The 27,592-nt window shown below is 40.1% G+C and overlaps 2 protein-coding genes across 7 annotated transcripts in view; both read left to right on the top strand.

Annotated features, from left to right (window-relative positions):
- Positions 1 to 16,050, top strand: part of LOC137617397 (rab GTPase-activating protein 1-like) — a 170,631-nt gene extending 154,581 nt beyond the window's left edge. For all 6 annotated transcript variants that reach the window (XM_068347425.1, XM_068347428.1, XM_068347426.1 and 3 more), the window contains one exon: positions 3,824 to 16,050. In XM_068347425.1, the coding sequence (XP_068203526.1) occupies positions 3,824 to 4,021 (198 nt within the window). In that variant the 3' untranslated portion in view covers positions 4,022 to 16,050. The remainder of the gene's footprint in view (positions 1 to 3,823) is intronic.
- A 4,236-nt stretch (positions 16,051 to 20,286) lies between these two features.
- LOC137617746 (acidic proline-rich protein HP43A-like) lies at positions 20,287 to 20,763 on the top strand. Its single transcript, XM_068347743.1, has one exon. It carries the CDS (start codon positions 20,287 to 20,289, stop codon positions 20,761 to 20,763), a length of 477 nt encoding a protein of 158 aa, XP_068203844.1.
- The last annotated feature ends 6,829 nt before the right edge of the window (positions 20,764 to 27,592 follow it).

Genomic DNA, 27,592 nt, shown 5'->3' with positions numbered 1-27,592 from the left:
ACGGGAGATTCCCCCGGGGGGGCATAGGCCTAAAAGGAGTTCACGAACTCTAGGATTGCAGGTTTTTTTTCGCTGGGAGGATGCTTAAGGTTACTCATCCGAATGACAGCTTCCCGATGCCCATTCCCGCACAATCTCTGTGAGTAGCCAAGGATATCGCGCCTGCTGTCTCTGTCAGCGAATTCAGTGTCTCTGAACCTCTATGCCATAGCGTCAGCAGAGTTGCCCGGTTGGGCAGAATGATCCATACCTTAGGCGAAGGTCTTCCTTAGGATCATCGACGGCTTCACCCCCGGTCCCCTCAGTCGATCCTTTCTTGTAAGGAAGGATCTGAGAGGGGATATCCATAGTCAACCTCTCAGTCCTGATCAAGTTTGTCGAACAAACTTCGGCCAGCGTAGACCAGCAGAATCGATCAGACTGGTAACGAGGCGACAGGACTCCTTTAACCTTGGATCGGAAGGACGGGTACTTTCAGTTTCCATTCCATCCATCTTCCAGGGTGCTCGTCGAATTCAGCCTAGACTGCAAGTATTCCTGCTTATGATGCAGTGTGGCTATCCCGCCGTGGCATAGCAGGTTTGTTTCCCCAGAGAACTCTCCCTGCCTTCCTCTTGGCCGCTCAGGTGCAGGCTTCCGCCTCCTCTGCTGTTTGGAGGGCTGGTCAACTCCGGTAGGCTCGGGTTTCGACCTTCTTCAGCGCCGGGACTAGCTTCCGGAATGTGACCATGAGTGTGGGCTCATGGTATTTTGCTTGGAGCCTTCTCTTCCTCTGCCTCAACATCTGGAGTATCTGGCCATGATTTTGAGTCAACCGCCTTACCACATTGGAAACCCCGCTTCTCGTCCGTCCAGCGAGGTTAAGCAACGTCGGTACTTGGATGGGTGACCACCTGGGGACGCCAGATTCTGTTACCGCATCCTCCGAGCCTTCCTTTCGGTTGACTGTGGCAAGACTGAGGAGAGTCGCAGTACCTGTTCTCAGTCAAGCAGAGCTTTCAGCCCTACCTTGGAACGTTTCCTAGTTCTTCTTTCCTCATTGACCCGTCTATAGTCCGAACGGTCGCCTCAGGATAAGTTCCATGTGGGGCGATCCAAGTCCCGGTGGCTTCAGGCAATGTTTAACCGGACTCCCTGGCCCTATGGGACCAGCGGAACTATTAAACCTGCAATGGGTGTTGACCTATGGAGCCTCTTGATGGTAGTGGATATTCTCGTCCTTTCCCCACATTCTTGATGCGGTTCTCGGACTCGTCAAAGGAAAGGGGGGGGGGGGGGCATGTTCCGGTCCAGGCCTATGGTCAAGACCTGAAGGATACCTCTCCATCATTCAGGCAGGCTTAAGGGCCTTAGTCTGGCCCCTCTTCAGATCCTACAGCTCCTGCCAAGTCGCCCCGTTGCGCGTCGACTTCATTCTAACCAGCAGGGGACGCATTTTCACACCTTCACATCTTGTAGTAGAGATACCGGGATGATTGAGATTCTCTCAATTCCACCATCGGCTCTCTCATTCCAGGCAGGGGAATGTCTCTCTCAGACTATCCGAGCAGAGCCTCATAGAGAGAGTGTACCTAGGGGTCTTTGACCTTGGGTAACCAGCAAGTGCTGGTCTGGGGGACCTGATCGCAACACCTTGGAACCTCAAGCTTCCACTAGTCTTACCCCCAGTCTCAGACCCCGAGACTCTGGCAAGATGCATTCCGGTGATGGTGGGACAAATTCGACGCCTGCGTCTTCCCTCCTTTTTGTCTGCGGACAATGGGTCTCAACAAAACCAGGTTGTCTGTCAACCTTTCAATGGGAGAGCTCCACTGGGACTATGCGCAGAACGGTTTCTGGACCCTCTGCTTCCCCTGACGGAACTCCCGGGAGAGCTTCTCCCACGGCGCAGACTACTCAAGCAACCACACTGCGACATCTCTCCCGAACCGGGGCATCGCTTCGGCTTCATGCCTGGAGACACTACGCTTCCTCCTCTAGAAGAGACAACCCGCTACAGTCGCGGTACGGAGGTCGCGTCATCTGCGATAGTCATCCACAGGGGTCTCCCAGGCAAAGTGAAGAGTCTAAGGTGGTGGGTGCCGTGGGAGATATACCTCTTCCCGTGAGGCCTCTTCTCCAGCAATAACGGTCTTATTGCCTTTCGGCGGGAGGAAGCTCCTTTCCGCTCTCGGCAATGAAGCCTGTCGCTCAGCCTTTCCCTGACCTTCAGGCTTAAAGGAATAACTTTTTCCTGCCCGCTGGATCTATCCTCGCTCATGCGAAGCTACGATCGTCCCTGCCCTAGTCGGAGGAAGACCTCCAACTTGGAGCATGGCTCGGACTTTTAGTCCTTTAAGAGATCTTCTCAAGACCCTTTTACGACAGGCCTCGGATTGTATTCCGCCTTGGGTCTTCTGCTCACTCTGGCCACGGCCAGTGTGTAAGCAATCTTCTTGGTCTCTTACTACTCCCCCCTTTCTAAGGAAGAGGGGAAGGCAACATTCAGGCTCGCTCCTGAGTTGTTGGCTAGACTCAGAATCTGAGGGTCCCGACCCTTCGGTCCGATTCATTCAAGATTTCGAGTCTCCATTCTGTGTGTTATGTCCCAAGACCTCTTTCTTGCCAGTAAGGAATCGAGAGGTTAGCGCTGGGAACAGCTGCAGTTTGGCCTCAGTTGCAGCCGATTTGGGAACACATGGAGGACATGGGGGGAGAGTCACCAGTATACCTCTTCAGCCCGGACTCGAGTACATTCATCTCGACCTGTCTTCAAACCCTCCCCCGTCACGTCGCCCTACAGCACGATGTTGAATACATCGCAACGTCCTCGCCTTCGAGTAATACTACTCTGTGACGCAGGTGCTACAAGCTGGAGTCTGGAAGCGTCTGATGACCTTCGCAGCCCGCTTCCTGCAGGGCGTGACCCACAGGAGTCTCGATACGTTTTCTATCGCTCTGTGGTGGCTACACAACAGCTGGTCTAACCTCAGGCTCCTTTTTGGACAGGTAGCAGAAGGTTGAGGGCATTGTTATCAGGTTTTAGTCTGCATGAACGAAAGAAGTATGTCTGGCCCTTACTTCTTTCTTCATCATCCCCTCTACGGGGAAGCAGCATCCTGGTCTCTGCATAGCTGACCTCGAACCTCTGCAGGTAAACCATGCTTCCTTGTGTTCCGAGTATTGAGTCAATACTGTCGCGTCCCCCATACCCTGACGAGGTGGTATTGGGAACGTCCTAACCCAGAGTTCCTTCTGGAACTCCAGGTCAACTGCCTAAGACGGGTCACACTTCTTCCTTCACACACAAGCTTACGTAGGCCACATGGTTCCTTGCGGAGCAAGGAACTTGTGAGGTGCAGGGACTCCTTTTCTCGAGTGCGACTCACTCGGATTCTGAGTCCCCGGGTAAAGCCAAAGCCAGTATGGCTGGGGACTTTCCACCCTTCCTAAGGGATAAGTCACCCTTTGTAAATAGCGTGGTTTGTATTTCGGTTACGGAACAAATGACAAATTCGAAGATAATTTGTATTTTTCCTAACCATACAAACCTTAGCTATTTACACATATTTGCCCGCCTGCCCTGTCCCCCAAGACAAGTCCTACCTCTAAGTGAAAGTGAGTATTCACGTGTGTGTGAGGGGGAGGAGGGGTAGCTAGCTACCACTCCCCTACCCCCCCGCTAACTAGCGCGGGGGGTAATACACCCTCGTTAAATTCTAATGGCTCGCCATTTCAGCTACGCTAAAAGTAATAACCCTTTGTAAATAGCTAAGGTTTGTATGGTTAGGAAAAATACAAATTATCTTCGAATTTGTCATTTTAATTTTTCTTTATTTTTCAGGACTTGGTTCATCAGTTAGGCACTGCCATGAATGAATTGCAAGCAGCAAAAAACACGTGGTTCCAGAAAACGCTGACCTCATTTTCGTCCTTGAAAGAACGAACTGGCGCGGGAGCGAGCATAGGAGGAACTACGGTACCTCCATCCGGGACCTCAGGTAGCGGGCTGCAGCGCCAGCAGAGTAGGGACAGCAGTTAATTCAAGAGTGGAATAAGTTACGTCCGGCAGTGTTCGTCTTACGACCCTAAATGCGAATTAGTGACGAGTCCTTTTCTAAAAGTAGGATGGAACTAGACTTGTCTTCCCAAAGCAGTTGGAAGTGGACATCCTAGTCATGCGCTGTGTCTACATCAGATGTGTTACAGGAGAATACAGTATTTTGGCCAAGCATTTAGTGTTTATTACCGTTGCTGGACTCTATAGTACTCATGAATTCATGATAAATCTCAACTCACATGATAAAGATAAACTTTTTAAAGTGTAAGAAACTTTTACAAAAACATTTATGTAATTGTCATACAGTCAGAAGCAGTGTCATTTTCGTGTAAATGTGTGCGTATGAAGATTTGAAAAACAAACATTGATGCATGCATTCTTAGAATATTTCCTACATACGTTACTCATATGTGTGTACATGTGTGTTGAAAGACAATGAGTAGTGAATTTCTGACGGAAATTGTCTTGCTTGCAGTGGAAGAGTGAGAAATATTTATGATTTCACTATATTAAAGCATATTATTTTCTTTTATATATGTATATATGCAAGATACTATCCCAACATTATAGTGTTGCATACCTTTCCTGAACTTTTTTTTGACAAGCTTTTGAAGATTATTCAGTGTATAAGTGCCCCGTTAGAGATTTATGTATTGTATATACTATACTGTACATTATTATTTCATTTGTGTGTTTTTGACACATGCCAATCATTTTGTGATGCCAAGTGCCACTTTTCTTTTCTTTTTTGTCCACTACCTGTCAATTGCTTATTTAGAGCAGTGCCACTAGATTACTACTTAGGAAAACTAGTTCCTTTTCACGCACCTCAGTGAAGGCAGAATTACATGGTTACGTATTGTTGATATATGTGTGTATAACCTAAGGGTATAGTTGTATATATCTTGTACACAGTACTATACTTATTCTCTAAAGATAAGTGCATAATTATTTGAAATCCTCAATACAGTATATTGTCCCGCAAAAGCTACACAAAAGAATCAAAGGGTTTTCCCATCTTATGAAATCATGCACTTGATCGTTTTAAAATCAGAAGTAAGAATGGTGTATCTATGCTCATAGAAATTTATTTTCTACCTCGAGACAATAAACTCAACATTGCCGTTGCTCTCGGTTGCCGGCATGCCAGTGAACGATGCAGCTTTGATTCAAGACTGAAGTTCGTAGCGTCGTATTTAGGCGTGAGATGCCGTGTCAGGGTGAATTGCTTACCTTTGGACAAATAGTATATTTTCTATTGCAGTTAAAGGTACAAGCAGAGCAATGGGGTATGGTTATATGGTTAATGACAAGGTTATATATTTTTTATAAAGTAATTGTAATGGGTACCATATCAAAAGAAATAGACCTCCTCCGTTCAGAGATGAGAAAGTGGTGAGAGGAATAGAAGGGGTTCTTTTTATTTCAGGTTTTGTTTTTCTCATATTTATTAACTCCTAACCAGACAAGCACTTTTCATGAGGTGGGGAAAAAGTTTGCATTCTCTCAAAGTTAAAATAAGCTTTTTATATATAATTTATAAGGAAATAGGCTGTTTTTTCTCAAAGTATTAGTGTGTTATTCAATGCCATATTAGTTTTATTTATAGATACACTACATTATTATATCAGTAAATACTAAGCTTTAGTGTCAAATAACATTTTGGTTCATGTCTATTTTATTGCCATTACCATCACAGCTTTCTTTTAACAATTTACAAGTATAATTAATTCTTTATCTCAGGTGGAGTAGTTTATCTAAGGAGCAGGGTAAATGACGTTGTGGCATAAGCCACAATTACACATATTATAGCCTACTATATGCTGCACTGTAGTGGGAAACTGGTGTAATATAAAAAATCTTACTACAATGTTAGGTGTCAATCTTGGATATACTGATAGAAAGTGATTTTCGAAACAAAATAGTTTCTAGGTACGAAGGTCAAACAAAACTAGTGTAAATCTTCTTCTATATGGTTTTAAGGGTAAAGCTATAGTCAATGGAAAACATTAAGAGTTTGTAAGAACTTTGGTCGACTTAGTGAGGAGATGAATAAGGAAAAGTTGCGGCATCAAAGTGAAATGGAGAACTGACTGCCCATGCAAGAAATCGGTGTAGGTTTTTTTTATTTCTAAATGTATGGAAATATGCAAATATCTTGCACATGGAGCAAACCTTTGTGTTTTTATTAGATAACAGTATATTCCGCTATGTCTTCTGATGTACTGTATTTTCAATTTAAGCCCAAAATAGGCATTTGGTACTTTCAATTTTCATAGTGCTTTATTAAATCCTTTAGGACCGCTGATACTAGTGGCACTTGGTAAAGGGTAGGTGCGAAAAATATGGTTATATGGGTGACATTATCATGTTGAAAATCAAAAAAAAGGAATTCCATTTTAACTTGAAGTTTTGCAGTATTGTCGATATAACTTCCCGCCTATACTCTTTTTCAGCCATAAAATGTGACATGGTCTCTTTGCGGACTTGATTTTTTGTCCAAGAAACTAGAAATCTTGTAAGTGTTTGCTTTCATAGAGGCCAAGGTAATGTTCCCCTTTAACTCATCAGCTTTAGATGTTGACATGGTAGTTTCTATCGCTAATAAGAAAATATTATTAGGCAAAAAAGTTCAAATTTCACAGAAGTACAATTAGGCCATTAAAAATTGATTTGTTTCCAAAAAGGACTTGGGCAGATGGTTTGAAAATACAGATTTTTATGCTGTTGCTTCTGACTTTCAGACTACATTACTAGGAATGAATGATGAATGATTTGAAGTTCTCTGGCATCCTGACATCAAAGGTCATTGATGCCGAGCAGTACTAGGAAGAAGCTTGTTTTAGTGACACCACTAGTTTTTCTATTTTTGAGTGGGAGTTTTTACATGGTTCTTAGTATGAATGACACCTAGATTCTTTGAAATCACCAAAGTTTTGCTAGCAGTGTTTGTTTTTATAGGTTTGAAATGGTGCACTAATTAAAAGAAGTGGTATTTTGTCACAAATTTCAGAAGTACAATTGTTATGAAAGTTATGCATTTCCATGTCCAGGTATTGTTCATTTTAATCCTATCATTTTTTTTTCTATCATTTGCTTATACCTCTACATTGTTTCTTTTGACAGCCAAGTTTGTTATGTGATTCTGATGTCGTGCTTTTATTCTTTTCAGCCCACTGAGTTTGTCAAAAGAAAACGTGGTTCGTACAAAATTTTAATTATCATGGGAATAGAACTGAAAAAATTCACATTTCATTGAATAATTGCAAGCGTTTATCTGGGCAGTAAATAAGTTGGGTTATAATTACTCGGTTGTGTGATCTTGTAGAATGGAGTTCCAAAGATGCATGAAGTTGCAAAATACATTATACTTTAGTATAGAAGTGGAAGAATTAAAAGAGGTCAAAAGTTATCACAAAAAATAAATAGTATGCATTTTTAAGCTATAGGGATTCATTGAATTCTGCGGAAGCTTAATTTAAAAATCTCAATAAGGATATATTATTACTTTAATGATGTTTGTATTTTCACACAGTCATGACTTATATCCTGTTGGATTTTTCTTATTTTATTATGTTTTAAAAAAAAATGGTTTGCTTTAGGTGTTTTTGGAAATTGAAGCAGTCGAAGCTTTTCATAGAAAATCAAAACCTGGAGTTTATTGCCTTTTAGCTCTCAAGATATTGAATAATTTTCTTCCTTGGTATATCTCTCTGTTATAGAAAAGTCTGACATATTTGTTCCATTACTTCCAGTATTTCATATATTAGTCCATTGTTATATATAAACCAGAATACTGGATTTTTTTTACAACTTCGCTTTAGATAAGATACTTTCTACTTGAACTTTAGTAGAAAGGAAGAAGTTGACAGGCATTTAACAATTTATGTATTTTACCAAAAAGAATTCATCCAATTATTGGCCTTTGTATTTTCTAATTTTTTTTTTCTTTTTTTTTTCTCTACCTATTACTGTTTTGCATGATCCTCATTCTGCCTTTCAGGTATACAATGTAGATATTTCTTGTGTAACTTGAAAAAGTGTAAAGATTGAGCGGAATAGATATCTAAGGAAACTGTCGGCAATGGCATTTGAGATATTTTCTTATAAATGCTTTGATTAAACGTCAGCAAGAATATGAGTGAAAACTTATCAAATTAGTGACATGCTGTATCATTTGTTTTCTTGAAGATTTGATGTTTATGCAGTACTGTAATGTCTCTCTGTTCTTATGCATATGCAAACCTTTCATTCTTTAAAATTGGGAATGTCTTCAGCAGAGCTGGAACAGTCATCAAAATCATTACTGAAATAGTTAAGGGTAGGTGGTGAGCATTGGCGAGTAGCCTCGCTCATATCATGTGTACTCACTATTGGCCAGGAGTTGGAGGAGCTTGAGCGCCCTTCTTCACCTTTTTTACCTGGATTGGGATGTGCTGCTTCCTTCTCTGTTAAGGATACTTTGGTATCCCAAATTGAGATGATGTGACCTCTCGAAGATATCGTTGCACACAGCCAGAGATGATCAGTCTTGGGCTCAGGAGCATGGGATTGCACCTTACTCTTCTCTAATATTAACAGAGGGATGTGTAGCTCAGCCTTCGCGACAGATGAGGGTGCACACGATTCTCATGACTCAAAGGTACCGGACCTTAGCCCTCTATCAACAGAAGAGGAGAACCCAGAGTCAGTGTTGTGGAGGTTTTAGCACTTATTTGTGAGTGCAATGATTTGTATGCCAACCATGGAGCCAGGTTCAGACAAGACCTCGGTCATTAATATGCTTATGGTGCCCTTCAAGGGTAGAGACCTTCTCCAGAGCTACTGTGATTGGATCTTACTAGTATGACCCTGGATCAAGTTGATGATCAGATCTGTGATCTGAGAACTTAGTCACCTCAAGTTGATCAACAAGATTCTTCCCCCTGAAGGCAGTGAAGGTTCTATATGCCAAAGTTTTCTGCGTCATCTTCTCTTCAAGTTGAACTGTTGGTGTGTTTACTAGTTGAGAGACTCGGATCAGAAGGCAGTTCCTTATCGGCTTCGGAGTCAACGGTCATGGAGTCTTGTGCCATGGCCACCCTCCAAGCAATCTTGTCTCTTAACCAGTGGTCAAGTTCCTTGACATACTGTACTGTACTTCAGGAAGACTACGGGTTTATCATCTGACTGTTGTCACAAATTTCAAAACAAGTTGGTTTAGAGGTAACTGTCACTTTGAAAGGCTTCAGTTGGTGGTTCGTATCACTGGTTGAAGAGTCATGGGCAGATGGTAAAGTGGAGAACTGTTAGGCAAGACTCCCAAATTCACCATCCAATTCCATCAAAGGGTATCATGCCTGCTGGAAGGGGTTAAGAAAGTCGCCATAACTTTCTTTGAACCCCAATCAGGACCATCTGCAACTTCTTCCCCTTGGAATGATCCTATGCCTGTACACTTCTTCAAGGCCCCACAATTTACCAAATTATGAAGGGAGGCATGTTGTGTAACCACCACAGCTCTCACATGGGACAGAAAACATCTTGTCTATGATAACATGTTTAATGTAAGTCCGGAGGAAAGGTAGAGTGACTGGCTCTTCTGTTTTTTATCTTCACTTGGTGATGAAGCAGTCATACTGTCATATGCTGTATTTGACATTGATGTGGGTAAGCTACATTTCTGATTACCGTTCTTATTAGACTAGATCTATAAAAAGTGGTTCTCCCCTATCCTCCCTTAACGATGGGGAGGATGGTGAAATAAATACAACCAATTTGCTGTCATGTGCCAAATATTTCATTCCACTCTGCATCTCCTGAAGGAAAGAAAAATCTCCCTCACTGGCCAAGTACTGGCCATACACTATCAGCCTACTCTTCCCTGTGATGGCCTTAGTGGAGTTTGCTGCAGTCATCTCCCTAGCTCCCATACTCAACTAGGGAGACTGGCATACTCAAGGAAAGAAAGAGAACCAACCAGTCCAGTTGTATTGGGGACTTCCTACCCACATTCAGTGAGTCTCCCTATTTCAAAAGACTAAAGATTTTTATATGAGGATATACGCATAAGTTTTATAAGTAATTTGTATTTTTCATAGCTATATAAACCTGTTTCTTTTAAAGTTAAAGTTCACATCGCAACCACCCCTTTCAGTCTTGAGCTGAAAGTCAAAAGAGAAGTCTTTGACCGGAGATTGGATGGATCTACTTCCCCATACTCGCCTTATGTCGTGACCTAGCTCGCTGATTATTTTAAAAGCCGTCCCAGCTCTCCTGAAATGTTGCTGAATGACACCACTGGCCTCTGCACCAGCTTTATGACCCAAATCCATAAGTCCAAATCTTGCTCTGCTGCAGATATTCCCTATTTTAAAGGACTCAGGTTTGTGTAGCCAGGTAAAAGACATTACTTTTAAGATTCATATTTATGCTAGAAACATGGTGATTAAAAGCTTCATCATTCTTCAGATGATGCTAGCATATTTCCATATACATAACAACAATTGTGTCATGAAAAGTTTTGAGTATATTTGTGAATCAACCATGCTTTCCTATTTTTATATTTTGTTGACAACTGAATTCATATGCTAATACTGTAATAATTTTCATATACTGTGTTATGATTTAATATTTAATCAAACTGCCCTCTGTAGACTGCCTCTTTTGCCTTGTATTAGTCACAGTGTTCTTTGTAAGCTATTAGAGGTGAGAAGTGACCAAAGATAATGTATGAAAATTAAAAAGCCGAAGAGATTACAGCCAAGACTGAAGTGCCACTGTAAAGAAACTTTAGTATCAATTACACAGGACCACACAGGGCACTTTGTAAGTAGCATGAAAGGGGTCTTAGAATGTACACTAAAGACATTTTTTTGATTTTGGTATACATGGAAAAATACTTTAAGGTTGAATATCTCAAAAGTGCTATAAGTTTTTAGGCCGTTTACAAACAAAAGATATGCTTTGTTATTTTTTACAATGCTTAAAGGGATTAGTGTCTTACTTGAGCTTGAAGTTTCTAGTCTTGAGTGTATTTTCAGTTTAGGAGTGAATTTATATCATACTTTATAGGTAGTTCAGATATATTCTTGCAGTTTGCATTTTGTGTAGTGTCATGGAATATTAGTAGAGAACTATTTTGAGGTGTTTTGCTTATTCTAGAGCGGTATGAGCTAAGTGTTGAATACATTTAGATGCGCTATGATGTACTGTACATAGGTCTCATACTCACAGGTAATATTCTATAACTATGTCATTGAAGTCCTGTAAAAATTTTATTTTCATGATGTACTTGTGCCAAGAAGTACGAGGCATTGTACACAAGTTAGTTTTAGTTTTCTCAGTGATAAGGCTAAGTTATGGTGTAATAGGATAAGGAACTTACTGCTCCATACAAGAAATGTAGTAAATTCAGTTTTTTCCCGTGGCTGTATGTTCTGGTTATCTTTATTATACGCTAGACAAGAGTATTATAAAAACTATGCAGGAACATTAGATGTAATAACTAGCATGTAGAGGTATAGTATATTAGATACTATATCAGCAAATTTTCCTTGTTTTTAGTGTAACATTGCAAAGTACAGTAATTGGTTGTAACTTCTGCAACCATCAATTGCAAAAGAATTCAGTTGTGGTTTTTCATAAGTTACTGGTATTCATTATTTTATTTCAATTTTGTATGGCAAGATAACGACAGTTACACTATTACATCCAAAAATTATGATGCAGTGATAGTTTTTATAATGAAAAAATTATGTTCTGGAGTACAGAACATTTAAAGACTGTTCATGAAGTGCCAGTTATATACTGCTCATTAACTATAATAATTATTCATTACTGACATATATATTATTGTAGTATGCACATGTACTTAGCTTTATTTTGTCAAAAATTAAGTCACATTTATTCATATATTGATGGTGTATTATGCTATATTCATTTTTATGTAAATTAGATTCTTTTGTAGTGGCAAGAACTTATGATTGTGATCAAGTGTAGCTGAAGTAAATAAGAATTTTTTGTCAAAGAATTTTGGAAATTAGATTAAGTTTGAAGAAAGAAGAATAATTCTTAAGTCATCAAATGCGTTACTGCTCGAATCTGTTGTGTTTTCTGTAAAAATGTTGATTTGTGATACCATAAATACTTCTGAATGAATGGATAAATCTCTTAAATAGGAGATAACAATTCACTGTGTGAATGCTTCAGTTTTCTCTGCCTCCAAAGCTTTCCACGCACTTCAATTTCTTGTGAAATTGACTGCTATTTTTCTAAATCCTTGATAATGTTTATTTTCACATTCCATTGATTGCAGTACTGTAGGTTCTTAGTTTCAGTTACTAACCAGTGGTGAGAGTTATTATAAAAATGTTGAAATAGAAAGATCTCTCTACCTAGGCTAGCATAAAGGTAGGTCGAGTTTTTCACATCTTCCGAGACTTTTTAACCAACAAGGCTCCCCAAAGGTTTTCTGGCCGAGAAAAGTGGGATACCCCCTCCCCTCCGTCCCTAACTGCTAGAGTAAGTAATATTAAATAGAGGGTGTAAAGTGATTTAGGGGAATGATGTCGGAAAAAAACCAAAGCAGTTTCAAGTTCTGTCACATTTCATTATCACAATTTTGCAATTTTTTCCATTTTGGCAAAAGGAATGTTTGGAACTCGAAGCTCGTATTGTGCTTTCAATATTTAGCATACATGTTTTCAATGCTATGCTTTCATAAGAATTGAGAATCTAGGAGTGAATTAAAAAAATTTATGATATTCACTTGTGTAGCAAAATTATGAACGAAAGATTGTTCCAAACATAATTTAGGTAGTAACGTTACTTGATAGATATTTAGCGTCTTGTTGTTTTGGTTATTGGCTTTCTGTTATTCCCATAAGGGGGATAGTGAAAGGTCTCACAGGCCCCAGCATTGTGCTATATAACCCAAATTCATAAATCCAATAAATTCTAATATTCCCATTTTCATAATGGTGATTATGGAGTTTTTAATTTGGGGATTTTCTTTAAAATCAAAAAACATAAATCTATAGGAATGTTTTAGCATTAGTTTTTACAGTTAAAAAAAGGACTTATTTTGATATTTTATTTAGTACAGTACTTAAAATATTTATCAACCTGATTTTTAAGACAGCTTCAGTGAAGGATTGAGCTTATATACTGTAATAGAGATTGAATATAGTTTGAATGAGAAAAGTCATACTGTATATATATAGCGTAGACAAAAAACTTTTTTTTAATAGAAATATATTGTAGTTTTATGTTCGTAAGTCAGCTTTATATTTTCTTCCAATGTATGTAATGATGTAGATTAGGTCAGGATCTCATAATGTGAGATTTCTATTTTATTTTTTTTTTAGCTCCTATGTGGATTTCTTTAGTTATTTCTCGGGTTTTTTTATTTTGTGAGAGAGAATGAGATGCTGACATTTTTCCCACTTAAAAGCGAGCAAGTACTGTGCTTTTTGTTTACGGGAAAACTTTGAGGAATCGTATTCGTACAGGGTTGTCCCCAGTAGATTTTCCAGGGCATATTTATTCTATCGTTTGTAATTATTGGTCCTGACATATCTGGGGCAGTTAAACAATGTTGTAGATATTTTAATCGGTCGTGATGAAAATAGTCAGGAGTGTGAAGTATACGTCGGTTGAGATATTTTTCAATCTGTTCAACGGCTGTTCAGTAGAGAGAGTAAATTTGAGGATTCAAGATCCAAGTTCATGCACATATAACTAGTTGAGTTTCTTGAGATGAAATATTACAGAATCTCTCATTTTGTAAATATTGGTTGGAATGGAACTGTACATTTGAACAGATAGCTTTGTAAATAAGAATATATTAGTCAACTGCTTTCTCTGTCTGATTCACAAACTAATGGATAACGATATATATATATATATATATAACCTAATTTTATTGTATATCTTAGTGTACGTAATTTGAGTTTAAAGTTTTTCTCCACTCGTGCTCTTTAGCTTTGGAAGAAAGTGTTTTTTTTTTTTTTACTTTTAATTGTTCACTTCTATGTTATTAAGGTTCATCCTTATTTCCTCCCTTCGACATAATATTGTTTTTTCCCAAAATTTCCTTTTATTCAGTAATGTTAGTAGAACTAGTATTTTGGTTTTGATTTTCAACCCACAGATATTTAAGAAGTAGAGCCAATAACAGCTAGTCATATAAGCATTGCCTTGCAAAACATATTTGCAAACTTTACAATATGTTTGTGCGTTCATTTAAGATTGCCCCACCTTTACGTTAGTGCGCAACCTTACGTCGCTATATTGAAGTTGATGTTAGGGATATATTAAGTAAGAAAATATCTCTTTAAGTGCAGCATTGTAGGCAAACAGTTCTAGATGTGGGAGTCATGTCAGTGCGATAGTAAAATGGAATAGCAGTTGTTTGTTTGTTTTAAAGGAATAGAATTTTTATTTTAGTTGGAAATCGGCAAATTATATGTAAAATTCAAAGGATAGCCATTCCTTGTGGAATTGCAATTGAAATTTAAAATCATTTTGTAAACTTAATTTTTTTTATCTAATAAGTTGGTGGGATTCGTTCCTTTTGACTGGAAATTTTATTTTGTGGTCAGTGGAAGGAGAGAAGATTTTCTTTTTTTAATCGGAGGGAGGGACACTCGATAGTCACAAGTTGCTTTACTCCTTTAGTCCTGAAGATTAACCATTTATTTCTTTAAATGTCACATTCCCTTCTCTCCTCACATCAAAAGGTGACACTTGATTTTTCAAATAATTATTCATATCTTCACAAAAATATAATTTTTCAAAATCCATAGATGTGTTTTTTAAAGTTTTTAAAAATCATACATGTACAGTTTGTTAAGAGATATAGCGATCTTTAAGAAATTTTAGATAAAAGAAGTTTGTTTTATGCAAAATTTATAATTTTTTTTTATATTTAGTAACTGAAATTAGACCCTTGGTCAGTTTTGTATATTCTTTTCCTTCCAGTCCTGAGATTTATTTATCAAGCCTTTGAGCCTTTCTCTTGATATTATTCTATGTGCAAAGTTATGATAAATTTTCTTTTCCATTTGATGTTACCCAAGTTATTTTGGTTGCAAATATAAACTTGAAAAAATGTATTTTCATATCTATATTTTATTAATGTATCTTAATTATTATATTAGCACTGTATTCCCACAGGTGTTATTCAAAGCACTATATAAAAGGGGTTAGCTCCTGTTCCTGTATGCTGCGGACATTTTTATGAAGTAATGTCGATATTACCCCCGCCATTTTTATTTCTTTGGCATTACAGCATTATGTAATATAACGTTAAGAATGGGTAGTGTCATGGTGAGGTTTGGAATTATAGTGTATAAAATTGCTCAGTATTCTTTGCATTAATGTTCTAATTATAGTAAGTATCTTTTTTTTTTTTTTTTCACGGACAGGTTTTCACCTCTGAATTTTTACATAAATTTTCATATTTTGTACTTGATATTACATGTCAATTATGATCAGTGATGTTATATTACTGTCCATTTCTGCCCCCATGAAGATGGAACTTTTTAAGTGTTGAGCTCTATTGGATATAAAAAGCTCAGTGATGTTCAACTGAAGCATTAATTGAAGAAAATTAAAAAAAAAAAGACATGCACACTACACTATTTAAGCTTTAAAAAAAGTTGAGCTTTCTTTTCCTATAGATTTAATACTGGTATTTTGTACAGAATCATAAGTATAATCTTTGTATTATTGAAACTTTGTTTTGGATCTTTAATGGAATATTTAATGCTTCGGTAGCAATCTCATCATCCGATCTGTCTTGCCATGCACATAATGGTTAAGCTTGTGCAAATTCAGCTGTAACAAAATCTTGCTGCTTTTATGCCCTGTCTTTGTATAGGATCACTTTCTTGTACAGAAAGAGAGAAAAAAAGTACTGTATTTATTATTCACTTGAAAAGGGCAGTAAACTTACTCATGTGATAAAAGGTGTGTATGGTTCAATTCTGTAGCTTACATAGCTAATACTTATAAAAAGAGAAATTTCATTGGTATTTTATTTACTCATTTATTTTGGGGATATCTTTCAGCTTGATTGAGAGGGGTTTTGGGAAATAATCATATGTGTGGTCAGCCTCTAGGGTGCTGTCCTGTCCTTTCCCTCTACTATACATGACCAATCATTAAACGTGTAAAAGGAGGAAGTTCCCGATCCCCATCTGAAGATGGACGTATCAGAAAACGTGATCATCCAATCCCACGACATACGGTATGTACTGCACTTAGGTGTCAATTCTTATTTGTTACCAAGTTGAAGCCCTGCTGGTCAATGCAGTTTCTTTTTCTTTGTTGATAATTTAATGCAGTGCTGGTTATTACAGTGGGCCTTTCCTATTCAAGCCAAGGGTAATTGATCTCTACAGGCAAGTAGTGGGCTTCTCTCCGCAAGCCGAAGGCAGTGGATTTTCCAGGCAAGCAGTGGCTAGTGGGCCTCTTGGGCAAGCAGTATCCAGTAGACCTCTTGAGCAAGTAGTGACCAGTAGGCCTCTTGGACAAGCAGCAACCAGTGGGCCTCTCTAACCAAGATGTTGCCAGTTGGATTCTCATGGTAATATGCAGCCAATGGGCCTCTCCAGGCTCAAGCCAACAGGCTTTTTCAGGCAAACCATCGCCAATAGGCCTCCCCAGGCAAGCCGAGGGAAGTAGTTTTTGCCAAGCAAGCAGCAGTCTACTGAACTCTACAAGCATGCAGCTGGCCTCTTATTCAAGCTGAGAGCAGTTGATGTTTCCGGGCAAGTAGTGGGCCTCTCCCGGCAAGCCGAAAGCAGTGGGTCTCTCCAGGCAAGCAGAGTCCAGCGAGTCTCTACAGGTCAGATGCTGCCTAAGAGCTTCTCTGGGTAAGCAGGAGGCAGCAAGGCTCTCTAGACCAACAAGGTCTCTTTCAACTTGTGCAAAATTTTTATTTCTCAAGTAGACTTGACCTGTTGAGGAAGCGTAAGAATCAGTGTTGGAAATTATTGCTCTGAGTAGCAACACCCCATGGTAAATGTAATAGTCTTGGAAAGTATGTAGTGAAGCACCATACTTCTCCAAGCCTATTCCTTTTTTTAATAAGTATATCATTTGTGCGTAGCATAATTATCAGTGAAGATTATTCACTTTCCCAAATACTTTGTATGGTCTTCGTCTTCTTACTTCAATAGGGTATTGATAGCTTTTATTTACTTCTACTTTCCTTTTTTCTTTATTTTTTTTTTTTTTTTTTTTAGACACCAAAACTAAATATGTTTGCCAACAAGTGACTTATAACTATTGTATCCAGCAAAGGCTAAATAATAGGAGGCTGTCTGAATGTAGTAAACAAGAATTTTAAGAACCTTTGTACTTACACCGTATACTGGTACAGTATTTCCCTTTATGTTCATGTTTGAAATGTTTTTGCCCACTTTTTTTTTATAGAACTATAGTTTTTTTATGTGATCACTTATTAGAATAACCAAATTTAAGCTTTTTATCCCTAGAATGTCATATAAACTAGGAAATCACATGCACATTTTGACGATAAAATTTATTTTTCATGATTTGATTAAATACAGTAATGATAATAGCAGTAGCAAAGGACTCCTAAATTAATAGAGGACTGATCTCCAGTACCAACAGAATGATATCCATCACAAGCAGTAATAGTGGGGCAACTCCCCTCTCAAGATGAAGCAGGGAATGGTGGCGCCCTGGAGCTGAAGCAGGTAACTGTGGATTTCAAGAGTTAAGCAGTGAATGAAGTTACTCATGAGCCACTCAGTGTATGATGGTCCCCTCAAGAAAAGTAGTATGTAGCAGTCCTTTCTTAGGCAAGTAAGAAGTGGATGGTGGCCCCTTCAATCCAAGCAATATTGGATACCTTTGAAAAGCCGTGAACAGGGGCCCCTGGAGAATTACACTACGGGGGGACGCTCCTACGGGTCAATGTTTGTATGACATATCCCATTAGCCCAAGCATATGACAGAGGCTCCCCCCTAAGTTGAAGAGGGTCCCAAGCAGTCCTCTCCAGGAAGTCAATGGGCCCCTCCAGGCAAGCAGCAGCAAGTGGGCCTCTGCAGACAATATGTTGCTAGTGGGATTCTTCAGGAAAAACGTGGTCAATAAACTTCTCTAGCCAAACATCTGCCAGTGGGCCTCTCTATAGTCAAGTAGTGGCCAACGGGCCTCTCCAGGCAAGCTGTGGTCACCGGGATTCTCCATGCAAGCCAAGAGCATTTGATCTCTCTAGTCAAGTAGTTGGCCTCTCCCAACAAGCCGAAAGCAGTTGGCTTTCTTCTGGCGCAACCAGCGAGCCTCTGCCGGCAAGCGGCGACCAGCGAGCTTCTCCAGGCAAAACACAGTCAGTGTCTCTCCAAGGAAGACTTGGCCAGCAAGCTTCTCTAGGCAAACGGCCGACGGTGGGCCTTTCCAGGCAAGCCGAAAACAGTCGGTCTCTCTAGGTAACCAGCATTCAGTGGGACAGGCAACCAACATCCAGTAGGCCTTTCTAGGCCAGATGCTGTCCAAGGATTTCTAGGTAAGCACCAGGCAACAAGGCTCTTCAGACCAAAAGGGTCTCTTTTGAAATTTTTTATTATTGAAATTTTTTATTATTCAACTAAGTTTTAAACTTCCAAGGGTAAAAAATTATTCCTCAGCCAACCTTTAGCCATACAGTAGTAGTTGTTGCAAGTCTGCAGAAGCTCCATAATTCTTCAAGCTTAGAATTTTCTTTAGTAAATCCTCTTTTCTTCCAACATTATCAGGGAAACATTTATTCACTACAGTTTGACAATCTTATTTTTTCAATAGGGTTTGTTTTATTTTCTTCCCTTTCAGCTTTTGTGCCTATGGAATACTTTGCTTTGCTTTTTTAACTGCCCCCATTGAGGCAACCAGAACGAAATAAGTACACCACACCAATAAGAGACTTGATATTCATAGTCCTTTGCTGGATACACTAATAAAGACCCTGTCTGCATACAGACACTTGGTTTTTGTCTGATCAATTACAATTAGCATTTGAAGAGGATAATCACAAATAAGCATTTTGTATTAGCATTTATTTTTCATAAATTATGTTAACATTACCCACGGATTACATGTTAACAGTACCCAAGGAAACCAATAGAGATTATTCCCCGAGTAGCAACAGAATATCCTACATTAGAAGCAATGTCGGAGCAGCAACCTGCAGAGCCCGTGGATGATGGTCTTCTCAAGAAGAAAGTGGTGGAGCAGTGGATGGTGTGGTCCCCTCGAGGAGGAGAATAAAGTACCTTTGAGAAACCCATTGAAGCCCTGAGAGTTGCACAGTTTGTTGAGACATTAATAAACCCTCTCCAGCAGACTAACAGTGGATCTCTTCAATGGAATGGTACTCCACAGTGCTGGCAAGGCCTCATCCTCTAGGGCAGCAGGCAGGGCCTCAGACTAGCACACAGTAGGGTCCCTCTGTATAGGTCAGCAGACTATTGTGCTACCTTTCTCTCTCTTTCTCCAGGCCGTCTTCAGGGCAGCAGTCCCACTCTCGGGGCCCCTCGCAGCAGGGCAGACGACAATGCCCCTCTCACCAGGGCAGCAGGACAAACGGCAGTGACCCTCTCACCAGAGCAGTAGGACAGACGGCAGTACTTCTCCCACCAGGGCAGCAGGGTAGATGACAGTGCCCCATCATCAGGGCAGCAGGACAGACAGTAGTAACCCTCCCACCAGGTCGGCAATGTAGACAGCAAGATGGATAGTAATGCCCCACTCACCAGGGCAGCACAACAGATGGCAGTGCCCCTCTCACCAGGGCAGCAGGACAGATGGCAGTGCCCCCACTCACCAGGACAGATGGCAGTGCCCCTCTCGCCAGGGCAGCAGGGCAGTGCCCCTCTCTCCAGGTCAGCAGCTGGCAGGTCCCCTCTCTCCAGGTCAGCAGATGGGAGAGCTCTCCAGGATAGATGGCAGACGGCAGGGCCCCTCTCTCGAGGATAGATAGCAGACGGCAGGGCCCCTCTCTCCAGGATAGATAGACGGCAGGCCCTCTCTCTCCAGGATAGATAGACGGCAGGCCCTCTCTCTCCAGGATAGATAGCAGACGGCAGGGCCCAGGATAGATAGCAGACGGCAGGGCCCAGGATAGATAGCAGACGGCTGGGCCCAGGATAGATAGCAGACGGCTGGGCCCCTCTCTCCAGGATAGATAGCAGACGGCAGGGCCTCTCTCTCCAGGATAGATAGATAGACGGCAGGGCCCCTCTCTCCAGGACAGCAGATGGTAGGGCCCCTCTCTCCAGGACAGCAGATGGTAGGGCCCCTCTCTCCAGGACAGCAGATGGGAGGGCCCCTCTCGCCAGGACAGCAGATGGGAGGGCCCCTCTCGCCAGGACAGCAGATGGGAGGGCCCCTCTCGCCAGGACAGCAGATGGGAGGGCCCCTCTCGCCAGGACAGCAGATGGGAGGGCCCCTCTCGCCAGGACAGCAGATGGGAGGGACCCTCTCGCCAGGACATGGGAGGGATCCTCTCGCCAGGACAGCAGATGGGAGGGCCCCTCTCGCCAGGACAGCAGATGGGAGGGACCCTCTGGCCAGGGCAGCAGTGCAGACGGCAGTGCTCCTCTCGCCAGGGCAGCAGCGCAGACGGCAGTGCCCCTCTCGCCAGGGCAGCAGCGCAGACGGTAGTGCCCCTCTCGCCAGGGCAGCAGCGCAGACGGTAGTGCCCCTCTCGCCAGGGCAGCAGCGCAGACGGTAGTGCCCCTCTCGCCAGGGCAGCAGCGCAGACGGTAGTGCCCCTCTCGCCAGGGCAGCAGCGCAGACAGCACTGCTCTCTCGCCAGGGCAGCAGCGCAGATGGCGCTGCCCTCTCGCCAGGGCAGCAGTGCAGACGGCAGTACCCCTCTCACCAGGGCAGACAGCATTGCCTCTCTCTTCAATGTGCTACATGGCAGAGATACTTTAAAGGCAGCATCATTCTTCAATTTTGCTCTTCAAGCTAGCTATGGTACTTGCACCATACAAAGGCACTGTCCAGCCTGCAGGAGTAGTGCCATTTTCCTGTAGAGCTTTTGGACTCCAATGGTCACATATTCCAGGCAGAGCCAGTCTCCCTAGCAGAGGATGGAAGAGATAGAAGTGTAACTTCAGGCTAGCTACTGCCACTCTACATGGCAGAAGATTCAAGTGTTTATTCTAAAGCCAGCAGCATGTAGTTCCACTCTCCAGGCCAGCAGACAACAGTGCTAAACTTCAATGGTAGTGGCTCTCAACAGTTTCTTCGCAGGTTGTACCAATCTACAAGAAGGGGCAGAAGTGTGTACGCTCATAGGTATCCTCCGGGACAGCAGACGGCTTCCTCCAGGTTTGCAGTGGCAGCCATATATATTACTATTTAGGCCAGGAAAAGGTAATTGCATTGCAGGCAGTAGCATACTCCATGCCTGCAGTATTCAGTGCCTGTCTAAAGCAGCAGACAGCAGTGCCACTCTCCAGGGCATCAGAAGGCAGTGACATTCTCCAAGGCAGCAGACATCAGTGCCACTCTCAGAGGCATCAGAAGACAATACCACTCCAGGCCTGCAGCAGATGGTAGTGACCCCCTTCAGGGCAGCAGACGGTAGTGTCGCCCACCAGGGCAGCAGCACTCTTCAGAACAGCAGACAGCAGTGTCACTCGCTAGGCCTGCAGTAGTGGTGACATTAGTGGTGACATTCATCGAGCAGTCATCAGTTATTACAATTCTGGAGGATAGAAGGCAGTGTCAATCTCCATTATAAGGAGAAGGTTTACACCTACAGTAATAATAAAATATTCTACAATTTTTGACAAATTAACTATAAACTGTTGGTCCTGTTTGGAGATGAGAAATGTTTCAAATATCAATTGCATTTTTCCTTATACTTATTGCATTTTCTGTTAATTTAAAACCAGTTACTCTTCGGTAAAAAACTAATACTCTTCGGTAAAAAACTAATAATTAAGTGAATATTTATCCCTCTTTCCATTGTATAGAAAGTTCATTAATAAAGCAGATAAATGTAACCATGGAGTTTGACACATTATCTTCTCATATACGAAATAAAGCAAACGTACTGAAAAAAAAAAAATTGTCTGAGCTTTTTAAAAAATAAGAAATCATTACAGATTTAAAAAAAAAAATACATTACTACTTTTATAATTTAGGCAGTAAAACTTTAATGCACTTCCTGTTATCTTTTTATAGAGTAATTAAAGGAAAAATATATTTACAAATTAGTTCCTTAAGCAATTATATTCCATAATAATCTAAACAAAATATAAAACTAGAGTATTCAAACAGTTGTTATTTACACGAATAATTATCCTACGAAATTTGAAAGATTGGTATTATAGCAGAAGTAACTTACCAATAGCATAAATTGTGCATATTGTTTTTGTGTCTTCTATATCATGTACATCAAAGTGGAATGAAGCAATGTTGTGAATTTCATGAATTTCCGCCGAGGTAAACCGAGTGCTCTGGAATTAATGACAATGATTTAGCTACATAACCACCTCAAGAACAACACTATCAGTATAACAAGTCATGAAATAGATTTATTACATTTCTGGCAGTTTGAATGGATTTCTTAACCACATTTTTTACAAATGTGTGTAGCCTAATTAATAATGCATGTACATATTACCTACATTAGAATACTAAAAAGATAAATAAAAGCTAATGCTATCTTTTTGCTGTAATGATATGGTAGTAAATATTTCCAAAATGCTAAAAGCAAAAAAAATATTAAAAACTTAGACATGATGGCAATACTTATAATTAACAGATTTATAATACAGTACTTTAGTGCTGCAAAAGCAAATATGTTGCATTGGCTTACAAATAAGAGTATATGATTACTTAGAACTTTTGTATTGTTAAAATGCACACCAATATCAATTTTTAATTTTGATACGATAAACAGTATTCTTCAAAGTCAAAAGTAGTTGTATAACTGACATTAAACATTCTAGTTATATACAGAACTTTTTATTCAGTTAAAGACAGATGCCAACCAACTAACAATATATATTTTACAAGAATTTAAGCATATTAAAATGAAAACCAATTAAAATTATCTTTAAGATGACTGAAAATCCTCAGACCTTGATATCATCACAAGAGATGTGTGACAATATATCATGAAATTGAGAACTATCCAAAGCTGGTCCAAACTAACTAAATTTTAACGAGGGAACAATAGAGTAGTCCTGATTTGTAAATATCCAAACCGGCACAAAATAACACAAATTTTATATAATTTGTATTTTTCCTAGCTATACAAACCTGAGTCCTTTAATGTGATTACTACTGGTCATGTTTTCTATGAATGGCCAATTAAAATTTGGTTGATTACATCCTGTTTCGTGCTGGGTAAATGCAGCGCATGTACAAGGAGCAAGCGGGAGGTTGCCCATAGCGTTTTCTCAACACTAACCTGGTCAAAGACTACTGGGGCAGTTGAGGCAGGACCTTTGGTAAATAACACAGATTTGTATAGCTACAGTAGTTACCATACAAATACAAAATTTGTATTTTATTCCTATGCAGATACAAACTTCCAAGTCTTTTAATGGAGAGTCTTCCTTAGGTGGGAGGAAGTTAAAAGGTAAACCCTTCCTCTCTCGGTAATTACTATAAGTAATAGCAAGAGATCACTTGTGAATTATAGAGGATAGTGTAGCTGGCTCGAAAAGAAGCAAAGCCAAACTTCCGATTCTTGAGAGGTAAAAACTTTCTCTGATCCAGTTACTAGTAACAACAGTAGGTGATAAAGAGAAGCGTCAGGGAACATCGTAGCCGGCTCAGAGATGGCAAGGCTGATTCAGTCCCCAAAGGGTAATCTTTGTAAGGGGTGAAGGTAATCTTTGCAAGGGGTGAAGGTAAACTTTGCAAGGGGTGAAGGTAATCTTTGCTAGGGGTGAAGGTAATCTTGGCAAAGGGTGAAGTAGTATAAACAAAGTGTTACATAATATACAGGATGGCAATTTTAGTATGATAAATACTTGAAGATATGAGGCACACTAGCTTTGGGATGAAATATTCCGGGGTAGGCTTCAAGTGCAGAGACTATGGTATCCTCTTCCAAGGATATCCTAGCCAAGATTGTTAGAGTAATGAATCCTGTGGCCGGAAACTGGTATACTCTTATGAGACTTGGGTCATAATTGTCCTGCCACCACGGGGCCCATTGCGATGTCCACAGACTTAAATGAACCCTTTTATAAAGGTAATTATCAAACTGTGTTTCTTTCTTATTTGGTGATGAGGGAGGAGGACACTGGTCACTAACTACAGCACTGGCTAAGATCGTAATAACGAGTAGCTTGGCCTGAAAAATTATTCTCAGTAGGAAACTCGAGGCCAAGCTCCATTAGGAGGAAAAGGAGGGTACAGCTCTCCTAGTCCTTTCCTAGATAGTGCTCATAGGTAGTCATGACAATTTCCATTATGTTATGATTATTCTTGAGGGGTAATTTCAAATTAAACCTCTTTGTACATCACCTTGTCAGGCTTCCTGGTTGAGGTAGTTGTAAATATTGCTCTTAGGTCCTTATACCCAAGTGGTTCTTTTCTAGATAGGCTTGTAGCCTTTCTAGATTAGGAAGGATGTACCAAAATCCTGCTTAACCAATTGAATTGACAAAACAGGAAGGCAAGCTTCAACTTCTCAAAACACCACTCGTACCACAGATATTAAAGTATTGTATACCTTTTTTCTCAGGACGGGTAATATTTTCCCTGGAGAAAAGGTTCCGTCATCACATCCTGGTTCTCAAGGGATTAATCCTGCTTGAAACAGATAAAGGCTGTCAGCTCATGGCCAGACATCTGGTCATCACCAGTTGGGATTCGCTCCCTACCAAAGTAAGGCAGAGAGGACACCCTGTTTCATAAACTAGTTTTCCCATAACAATCTTGAATTCTGACAGGGTTATGTGTAATAAACCATAGCTTCATCTTGAACGGTAGAGTCAAGATCTTTCTTAAGGTTGACTTGGCAGGGATTGTAGTTGGTACCTCAACTTGGGTAACCAGTACTCGGAAATAAAAAAAACTAACAGTTATACCAACATTGATAAAATAAAAAGGGAAAGGAGGTAGGGAAGGGATCCAAAGGAGCTTCCCCCACTACCTGCAAAGCTGGGAGACATGGGGGACTTGTGTCAGGTTCTACCTCTGCCAGAGTACCTGGTATAGAATATTAAAAAAAGAATTATCTAGTACCTGGGCTAAAAAGTCACGGATGCCAGCTTCGACACCTACACAGTGGAGGCTTATCTAGACTAATCAAAGGGATAAAACAACGGGAAGATGGGGAGATCCATATTTGAACATGTCATCTTCCATGTCCAGAGAGTGGATCTCGACCGATATCGCCTCTTCTGCAATACAAGATTCCTTCCCCCCTGTGGTAATTCTAGGCTTGCTCTTACACTAGTAGTAGCTATTGTGTCTTTGGATCCTGCCTCCAGGGGGAGAAGATCTCGCTTCCCTGGTTCGAGTGGTCTGAGCTTCTGGGTATCTGTAAATCTTATACAGGTCTCTCTGTAGGCACTGTACAGCAGGCCTACCCATCATAATTTCTTCCCTTCCTGGCTTTGCTTGTCAACTACCTGATTAGAGCGATCATTCCACAATTTGTCATAGCTGGAATAAAACTTGTAGAATACTGTGTAGTATTGAGCGTATAACTATGACTATTAGAATTAATTGCATACCTAGTATTACAAACAGGATGGTACTGTCCGGGTAGATCCGAATAAAAAAGGATGGTCAGAATTATGAAAAACATATGCAACATGCATTAAGAACTAATTAAACCACAGTGCCAGAGATTAATGTCTACTTAGCTCTGCTAGATCAGGAATTAAGAACTAATTGAACTACAGTGCCAGAGATTAATGTCTACTAGATCAGGAATTAAGAACTAATTGAACTACAGTGCCAGAGATTAATGTCTACTAAATCAGGAATTAAGAACTAATTGAACTACAGTGCCAGAGATTAATGTCTACTAGATCAGGAATTAAGAACTAATTAACTACAGTGCCAGAGATTAATGTCTACTAAATCAGGAATTAAGAACTAATTGAACTACAGTGCCAGAGATTAATATCTACTAGATCAGGAATAAGAAATTTGTAGGACCGTAACTTCCAGCCTAACAAATTATGACATTCAGCATCTGCAGACCAGATGAGAACTGTATTCGAAACCGGGCAAAATTAAAAAATCCAAACACTTCTTAAGATTAGATTGATCGCTGAAAAGTTTTAAAAGTCATACAGATTTAAAGAAACTATATAAATTCCGAGATAAGGATGTTGAGGAGCCACTGTCCTCGACCTACTTGCAGTCATACTCAGAGTTTTGTTAGGGTTCAGCTTCATGCCCATAATTTGCATCATTAAATATTTCTAGCCAGATCTTTGTTAAGTGATTCAGCAGTTAGAAAAGTTATCCTGTCCACAAAATGTCTCATAAGAAGAATAGATATACAAATTGGAAATAACAGTCTAAGTACATTAAAAGGAAACTGCATTCATTACTTCCTAATACATTAATGATCTTAATTGAGTTTAAACAAAACTAAGCTTTGTAGTTTAGTATAAATTAAATGAAAAAATAACTTGAGATCAAAATAACAAAAATCAAATAGTACGTTTTGTAGACTGAATAGAATGTTACTCTTCACTTACATACAACTCTGATCAGCTCACCTGATACATTCGAGACAATTCACTTCATGGGCTTTAAGACCGTCACTACAGAAAACGAAAATAGAGGATACTACGTAAACAACCTCATCACTTCATTTGGTAATTAGTTGCCAGTATCTGTGTTAGCTCATGAAGACCACGTAACTGAAATAGCCTAAACAAAAGAATAAAATCACTAATTAATTCATATTTATCTATTTTTTTTCCTCTTTTCAGCAGTGAAATTATGTCTACAAGTAACAATAACATCTTGACCATATATGTAACATTGCCTGTCCAATATGCCTACTAAGAGCAACAGTCTTCCTGTAATGCTTTGCTGGTTCAAAAAGCCTGGATTTACTTTAAGGATTTTGATAAATAATGAGCGGACAGCTGTTGTACATTGGATAATGAAGGAAATCCTTAAACTAATTGGAAACTCATATTAAAGCATCAATAACAATGCACATTACATAATGGCTCTTTTGTTAGCATCATTATAGAATATTTAGGTAATTGATAGCAAAGAGTTATTGATGGGCACCAAAGTGAGTATAGGAATGTAATATCTGGTATTCCTCAGGGCAGTGTTCTTAGCCCATTTCTTTTCATACTATACACACAAGACAGGTGGTTTAGCCTAAAAAAACAAGTTCATTGCATATGCAGATGATGCTACTTGCTTTGCATAAATTCCATCGCCTGAATGTAGATCTGGGGTTGCTGAGTCCCATAATAGAGATGTAGCTAATATTAGTGCATTGTGCAAATTATGGGGCATGAAGTTAACTTCTAATAAAACTCAAAGTATGGTTGCAAGTAGGTCAAGAACAGTGGCTCCTCATCAACCGGGTCTCAGCA

Source organism: Palaemon carinicauda, chromosome 23, assembly GCF_036898095.1.
Source record: "Palaemon carinicauda isolate YSFRI2023 chromosome 23, ASM3689809v2, whole genome shotgun sequence".
Taxonomy (NCBI): Eukaryota; Metazoa; Arthropoda; class Malacostraca; order Decapoda; family Palaemonidae; genus Palaemon; species Palaemon carinicauda.
This window is presented reverse-complemented; position numbering and strand designations above follow the sequence as displayed.